The sequence below is a fragment of the Aegilops tauschii genome, chromosome 3 (assembly GCF_002575655.3).
Source record: "Aegilops tauschii subsp. strangulata cultivar AL8/78 chromosome 3, Aet v6.0, whole genome shotgun sequence".
Classification (NCBI taxonomy): Eukaryota; Viridiplantae; Streptophyta; class Magnoliopsida; order Poales; family Poaceae; genus Aegilops; species Aegilops tauschii.
This window is the reverse complement of record NC_053037.3, coordinates 46802223-46810585: the sequence shown is the minus strand read 5'-3', so window position 1 is coordinate 46810585 and position 8363 is coordinate 46802223. Positions and strand designations below refer to the sequence as shown.

Below are 8363 nucleotides of genomic sequence, written 5' to 3'. Positions count from 1 at the left end.
GCAAAAGAAGATTACATCGAATAGATCTCCAAGAAGGTCGAGGAGAACATGGTATTGAGATCCAAAAAGAGAGAAGAAGCCATCTAGCTAATAACTATGGACCCGAAGGTCTGAGGTAAACTACTCACACATCATCGGAGGGGCTATGGTGTTGATGTAGAAGCCCTCCGTGATCAATGCCCCCTCCGGCGGAGCGCCGAAAAAGGCCCCAAGATAGGATCTCACGAGTACAGAAGGTTGCGGCGGTGGAATTAGGTTTTCGTGGGAGGAAGAAGTACGTCGGTGGAGCAACATGGGCCCCACGAGGGTGGAGGGCACACCGGGGGGGGGGGGGGTAGGCGTGCCCCCTGCCTCGTGCTCTCCTTGTTGCTTTCTTTACGTGGACTCCAAGTCCTCTGGATCACGTTTGTTCCGAAAATCACATCCCCGAAGGTTTCATTCCGTTTGGACTTCGTTTGATATTCTTTTTCTGCGAAACACTGACATAGGCAAAAAACAGCAATCTGGGCTGGGCCTCCGGTTAATAGGTTAGTCCCAAAAATAATATAAAAGTGTATAATAAAGCCCAATAATCATCCAAAACAGAATATAATATAGCATGGAACAATAAAAAATTATAGATACGTTGGAGCCGTATCATGAAGCTTCTTTATGCCAAACTGACAATTCAAGGCATAGTTCATTGTTCAGTTGTGAAGGAGTGTAGCTACTTGCTCTAGGTGAAGCTCAACCTTAACATGTCTTCACTGAAACACTGGTATATCGAAACAACAATTGGAACAGAGGACACAATGGGCCCTCGAGATCTAGTGGGGGATTGCTAAAATTTAAGATGGGCTTTAGGCTCATATAGCAATTTCTGAAAAATCTCTAAGGGCCCATGTGGGTTTATGGGCACTAGGTGCAGTGGGAAGTTTAGTCCCACCCCGCTAGTGGAGAAGGAATTGGACCTCTTTATAAGGGATTGTCTTCTACATGCTATTGTATCTTGAGAAGAGAAGAGGCCCTCGCGCACTCCTCCTCCGCCACCCTCCGCGCCACGCCTCGTCACGACGCTTATTTTTGTCACTCACTAACGGAGAGTTTCTGACAACTGGTCCACGATCTGAGACGTTGGATCGTGGGCTGTCACGGACTCGGACGTGGGTCGAGCCCACGTCTCTCCACGCGGTTGCGCCTATATAAGTGTGCGGTGTCTCCTAACCCTAGCCGCCATGAACAGATAACATCTGCTCATGCGCACTGCCCAACGTCGTTCCTTTGCTTCTGCTGCCGCCGGTGACTCCATCCCGTCCGCCGCGTACACGGTCGACGGGAGAGCAGGTCTCCAAAACCCCGTCCCTCCGGTTCCTGTACGGGAGAGGGGCGAATAGGTTTTTGGGAAGCGACTACGCGACTGCTCGCTGTTCGTCTCCTTCCTCTACGTCCGCGTCGCCCTCATAATCACCATGTCCACCGATGCCAAATGTGCCGCCGCCGAGAAGCTCAAGGCCGACAAGAAGGCCGCCGAGGACACCGCTGCTGCCGCCACCGCCGCGGCGGCTTCTGTATGGCCTACTGGAGGGTATAACGCGTATATCCCTCTCCTGATTATTTCCGTATTAGCAGTACTAACATTATGTGTAGATCTGTCTACTGTTTTCATAGTACGTGCTCGTTTAGATCAGTATCAGTATGTTGCTAATTCTGTCAACGCCATGCTAGTCATCTATTTATGGATTAAATTAGTCGAAAAATTGCCTATTTACTCAGCACAATGCACGACGTGCAGTTACATGTGAGCATACCATACTCCTCATAAATACAGGCCATGGACCAAGAAAAGAGGCTATGCTCTGGATGGTACATGAAATTGCAATCATACTATGCTCAGTTCAATAGCAAGGACTCTGAAATCCCTAGAGAGCTGACCCCAGGAGTTGATGCTGCTCGGCGGGAGGTTCTACATGCTTGAAAGCTAAGTCCAGCCATAATCCCCGTGGTCTTTATATTCCATTACCAATTCCTAGTGTACCTTAGGAAGACATATCCATGCACTTTGTTCTGGGTTTACCTAGAACTTAGAGGGGGAGGGATTCTATCTTAGTTGTTGTTGATCGATTTTCTTAAATAGGACATTTCATTCCATGTCATAAGAGTGATGATGCCTCACACGTTGCTGATTCATTTTTTAAGGAAATAGTTTTGCCTACATGGAGTGCCCAAGACAATTGTTTCTGACCGTGATGCCAAGTTTCTCAGCTACTTCTCGAAGACATTATGGGGAAAGCTCGACACAAAATTATCGTTTTCTACTACATGCCACCTGCAAATAGATGGATAAACTGAGGTCGTCAATTGCACGTTATCAACAATGCTACGAGCTATGCTAAAGAAGAACCTAAAGATGTGGGAAGAATGCCTTCCACATGTGGAATTTGCTTACAATACCTTAGTCCACTCTACTACCAAATTTTGTCCCTTTGAAATTGTTTATGGTTTCAAACCTCATACTCCCATGGATTTATTGCCCTTATCACTGGAGCATAGGGTTGATTTAGACGCGGAAGAACATAGAAACAAAGATGATACAATAGGCAAAGCAAGCTAACAAAAGGTAAGAAACAAGTACTATTTTAGTCAAGTGACCTTGTGTGGCTACATTTGCGCAAGAACCGTGGGTGGCCCGTCTACTGGGAGGCCTGATGCTGGGCCGCCTTAGGGCGCAACAGGCTAGGCTGCGGCGAGGGCCCTTCGTCCTATGGGAATTCCTCCTACCAAAAGGTTTTCCATGTTGTCATGTAAGTCAAAGATCCCTTATCTGACCGGGATCTAGCTAGGTCGGTTAGTATGGCGTGTAACCCTAAGCCTCGTTCCCTTTTATAAGGCGAGGCTGGGGGCAATTTAAGATCATTTGACATCTAGTCATCGTCTCGGTAGCAACATCTCCAGCATATTGTAACTCCCTCACACAAGGTGTTTTTCCCAATATCAATCAAAGGGTAATTTGGGATCATCTGACATGTAGCCATCGTCTCGGTAGCAACATCTCCAACATATTGTAACCCCCTCACACAAGGTGTTTTTCCCAATATCAATCAAAGCAAAAGCAGGAGTAGGGTATTACCTCCGTGACGAGGGACCGAGCCTAGGTAAATTCCCTATGTGCAATCCCTTCTGGAACTTTCGGTCATGTGCTCCACCCTAACGAGACTAAGGTTTTTAGTATCGTCTCATAGTTTTCCAATACTCATCGTCATTATCTATTGTTGTCGAATATGGAGCGAAGAATGGGCTCCAAGTACGTAGATGTACATACAACAAGCTTCTTTTGGCTACTTGATTAGCCAACAATGGAGCTAAAGACAATGCGAGAGGGGTATGGTTTAGATTCTTGCACGTCTCCACACTTCTTTATTGCAAGAATTACTTTTTCTATATTCTTTTTTTTGCGGGTTACTTTTTTTTATATTCAACATGATTTTGCTGGTTATTTTTTTGCGGGTTACTTTTTCTATATTCGACATGATTTCGTTGCATGCAACTGAATGTTGCAATTTTTTTTTGGCCTCTTAGTTGCAAATGTTTTTCCCTTGTGAGTCAACATGATTTTGGTATGTTGTATACAAAACTTCGTATTATTGCATAATCAAATTTTGATGTTGCATAGTTCATAGTGTTTTATTATGATTTTGCTGCACTGAATTGAGATTTGTTGCATACATAAAAAAACAAGAAGTTTACTAAATGCACTATTTTGAAGTTTGTATTTTTCATGTTTTAGTTCGTTGGTGGAGAAACGTTTCCATTGATATAAAAAGATAGTGTTGCATGTGGTGGGAGATTTTTGTTGCAACAATTCGAGGCACTAGATCAACCAATTTAAGTGTGAGTACCGACCATGCAGGGCGTAGCTGATCAGGATCTCCACACGTATGACCAACGCACGCCTAGCATTACCACAATTTTATTGTGCTGGAAAATGATGTAGTAGCTACTTAAAGAGATCATCAGGTGGAGTGGATCTTGATTTCATATGGCGGCGAGGCGGCTGACGTTGATGGGGTAGGCGTCGGAGGTGGAGGATGAGCTGAAGACCTTGTTGGCTATGATCCTATTGGCCGCCTCCGTGGGGTGGAAGGCGTCCCAGAAGATGTACTTGGTGCGGTCGTCGCAGGGCCGCTGCATGGGCAGGCACGTGATCTGGCCGTTGTTCCTCCCCACGCCGCAGCAGCCGCGGTCGAGCACCGTGAACCCGTACGCCGCCGCGTTGGCCGCCAGGTCCTTGCCGCTGTTGACGGCGTTGAGGAAGACGAGGTTTGCCCCTGGCGTCTGCTGCCCGCGGTTGAGGCGTTTCACCATGGCCAGCAGCCCCTTGTTGTAGATGGCGATGGCGCTGTTGATCTTGTCGTTGCACCCGCTCTTTTTCGCGCCGCCGTTAGCTGTGCTCCGGTTGCCGCCGCTGCCGCCGATGCTGACGGTGATGCCAGGGATCGAGAGGCCGATGCCGGAAGTGGGAGGGGGGCGTCCTCGTCCTTGGTCGTCGTCGCCGTCGTCGTCGATCCTGGCCAGCTCGTAGGGGATGCAGCCGATCTGGCCGACGCCGGCGACGACGAACTTCCTGGCGCCGAGGGCGTAGAGGGCGGTGAGCTGAAGTTCGTACTCCTGGAGGAGGGCGGCGGCGTAGGCGGCGGGGTCGTAGGCCTGCGCGGTGTTGTAGTAGTCGGGCATGAAGTAGTTGTTGAGGTAGTCGTTGCTGCCCATGCCCACGTAGTAGATGCACCGGCCGAGCCGCTTCTCCCTCCCCGCCGGCGGTATCTGGCCCACCACCGACCGGAAGTGGCTCACCTGCTCCGACAGAGGGTAGTGGCCGCCGAGGTTGTTCCCGGTCTCCGGCCTGACGCCGGCAGCGCCCGAGGCGAAGTTGAGGCCGCGCGCGTAGTCGGAGGGCTGCGCCATGGCGTAGGCCGGGATGAAGGGCGGCTGGAAGCCGAGGAGGCCGGCGAGCAGGTCGACCATGGTGCGGCCGTTGGTGAAGCGGCCGGGCGGCGCGGCGCCGTCGGGGAAGTCGACGCCGTAGGGGCGGTAGTTGGCCCTGGCGAGGCTGAGGATGTTGTTGTTGTTGCCGTTGTCCACCAGCGAGTCGCCGAAGATGTACATGCACGGCACCAGCTGCTTCTGCGCCGCCGCCTGCACTGCCAGTAGACCACCATGCGCATGGAGTGCTACTGCCACCACCATGACTAGAATCCACCGTCGAAGAAGAAGATGGTGGTAATTTCCCATCACCGATCGAACTGGCTTAGCTTGCAATGTTGTTATGCTTCTCGATCGATCGATCTACTGCAACTCATGCATGCATTCACTTGATGTCTCGTATATATATACATCAAGAGTACGTACTAGACAAGTGGATCAACTGTTGGATCTGGATCGATGCATGGCATTGCCCGTGACCGATCGGCCAAGAGCTAGCTGCATGCATGCATGCAGCTCGTGAATTGTGTAACGACGGATCGATCGTGATCTCTCTCACGGCTAGAATAGAAAAAGATACGGCGGCCAGCTGAAAGTAGAAACGGAGAGGACGAAACATCAAGAGCCAGCCAGTAGGATTGGTTGGCTGGCGGTGGTTTACTCGATCATGCAGATGCATGAGCTACGTTAAATCGTTAATGAGTTTTTTCTTTTCTTTCCCCCTTTTTCTTTTCTTTCTCATGGACGCCCAATTTGCTCCACGGGGTTGTGGGGTGGGGGGCAGGGGTGAAATCCTAGGTGCCGGCCCCATCTCCTCCCCTCCTCGCTCTCCTTGCCGCAGCCGGAGGAAGCCCGTGGGAAATTTTGTCTTAGGATGGCGGCGTAGAGTAGAGATCATCTTCTTGCACTGCAGGAGCCGTCGTGGCTGGATAGTTGCAGTAGCTCTAGACGGCACACGCGTCGGCAGAGGTTGGATGCCAGGGCAGAGGCTCGGGGACACCTCGATGGTGGCATGGAACAAATGGCTGCGAGGACACTGCAGTGATACGTCGTGGCATCTACACGGTGATTTGCAGCAGAGGCTTCTCGGTCCCCGATTCGCTGCGACAGTGGATCCTCATGGTTCCCGTTTCACGACGGTTGTGGCAACAACACATCTTCTGTATTGGAGTTTCCGAGCGGAGTTGCATGGTCTCATGCACGTCGACATATTTTGGCCCCTATATTTGAGATTCCCTACGACATGCTCCGATGATTGACAACCCCGCTTGGTGCAGGGTTGGAGACTTAGAACTGTGCGTGCGGGTGGTGTGTTGATGGATCAGCAAGTGGTGATACACATAGGATGGCATCGGCCACGTGGCTGCTCTTGGCCCGGCCTTCATTAGTCGGACCGGACTAGAAACTTCTCTTTGAAATGAGAATCCATCATCTTAAGTTAGTGGTTGAGTCCAGCAACGAAGACGCTCGTGTTTTGTCCTTTTCTTGATGCGTCGTCTACTGAGATGATGTTGATGCAAAGGTCAATGTGACTGATATCCTCATGATATTAATATATCTTTTTATATAAAAATAAATTTTACTTTTTCTGCAAGAGCTACGATAACAAGCAATAGGGAAAATTGCTGATCAACTTATGAGTAACGAGTAATTAGTCAAACAGTTTGGATCACCTTTATGTTTAATTCGGCAACCGTACAAAAATATGGAACGAATATTCATAATCGCAGAGCTCCCGTAGCTCAGTTGGTTAGAGCGTTGGTCTTATGAGCCGAAGGTCGCGGGTTCGAGCCCCGCCGGGAGCACAGTTTTCCTTTTTGGCGCGACGACACAAGTATTTTTTTGGAGACTATTTTTTCTCCATCCAACAAAAACAGGCTCCGTTAAATAGGTACTCAAAATGTGTGAACCAATCTGTGGTTGGATGGTTAGAGGGACTGTGGTATCTCCAGTCCACCAAGGTTCAAATCCTGGCGCTCGCATTTATTCCTAAATTTATTTCAGAATTTCTGGCGATGTGCATTCAATGGAAGGAGACGTTCCCATCGACGACGACAGTGACTTCGTAAATTTCAAGATGATATGTCGGCTCAGTCTTTCGGAGGTGCTCATAGGGTAGGGTGTGTGTGTGCGCGTTCATAGGGGTGAGTGTATGCACATGTATATGAGCGCTTGTGTCTGTACTGATGTTTAAAAAAAAGTACTGAAAACGTGATTTTTTTTCCTTTTGGAAAACGCTCTCTTTCATTCGAATGCACGCAGCCGCGCGAGCAACCATTTCCTACGCCGTCCGGTCGCGCTTCATCTCACTATCGACAGCTCTCTTACCAGGCGTCGCACCAGGTGGATCGTTTTTTTGCTTCCGCCCCTCATCTCTCACCGTTTTGCTTCCACGCTTCATTCCCCTTCCCTTTCTGTGGCGACGACGCAGGCGAGATTCGAAAACGTGGCAAGGGCGGGTGAATCGGATGTTGCGGCGACGACGCAGGCGAGATTCGGAAACGCCGCGAGGGTGGGTGTTGCGGCGTCGGCAGGGGAATCAGAGGCTCGTTGCCACGGCGCCGATCGACATGACCATGTGTAATTGCGATGGCGGACGACAAGTATGGTCTCCAGCGCTTCGCAGCAACTTTGTCCCCCACTGGCATGACCTTGATGACCCACAAGTATAGGGGATCTATCGTAGTCCTTTCTGTCGTGGAATTGTCACGGCAGATGTCCTCAAGCTAGGACTTAGTCGTGGAGCCATCGCCGCTAGGAAGCTTGAAGGGGTTAAACGGGACAAGGAACACGAGGGTTTATACTGGTTCGGCCCCTTACGGTGAAGGTACAAGCCTACGTCCAGTTGAGGTGGTATTGATTAGGGTTTCGATGACCAGGGAGCTTAACTGCTATGCCTGGCTCTCGACCAGATCTTTCTTCCCCCTAAACCGCTGCCGGGCCGTCCCTTTATATAGAGAGGTTGACGCCCAACAGCTCTCAGAGTCCCGGCCGGCTCATAAGAGTGTCCGGCTCGGACTCTCAACTATTCTTGCCTTACACTACAAGTTCTACCATAATGACGGCTGTAACTACGGGCCCTAGCCATCTCCGGGTCTTAAGCCCATCTTTGGCCCACCGTCTTCAAACTTGGCGCCGGGCTTCAGGTGATGACCCTTATGAGTAACCCGGCCCCACCGGGCGGGTGGCTCTAAGGTTTATATCCTCAACATTAGGCCCCAGATTGATTTGAGCCGGCTCATGTCAATCTTCAATCCTTTCGACAGAAAATCTCCGGCTTACAATTGTGTGAAGGCCATAACTCGGCATGACGTCATCCTCTGGATTCCGGGTAATTCGCCGTGATGTCATCTTCCATTAAGTCCATTTTTTACTCCACCATATCCGCAACGGATCTTATCTTTACT

The 8363-nt window shown here is 50.0% G+C and overlaps 1 protein-coding gene and 1 non-coding gene across 2 annotated transcripts; one reads left to right on the top strand and one right to left on the bottom strand.

The window, feature by feature from the left end:
* Positions 1 to 3467: 3467 nt before the first annotated feature.
* On the bottom strand, positions 3468 to 5323 carry LOC109779246 (GDSL esterase/lipase At1g33811). The gene has a single exon (XM_020337854.4). The coding sequence runs from the start codon at positions 5263 to 5265 to the stop codon at positions 4012 to 4014; it is 1254 nt and encodes a 417-aa protein (XP_020193443.1). The 5' UTR covers positions 5266 to 5323; the 3' UTR covers positions 3468 to 4011.
* Positions 5324 to 6687: 1364 nt separating this feature from the next.
* Positions 6688 to 6761, top strand: TRNAI-UAU (transfer RNA isoleucine (anticodon UAU)). The gene has a single exon. It is a non-coding gene; the product is annotated as a tRNA-Ile (tRNA).
* The last annotated feature ends 1602 nt before the right edge of the window (positions 6762 to 8363 follow it).

Bases quoted from the DNA above. Each gene is read 5' to 3' on its own strand.
- LOC109779246 (XM_020337854.4), bottom strand. From the start codon at position 5,265: ATGGGAAATTACCACCATCTTCTTCTTCGACGGTGGATTCTAGTCATG.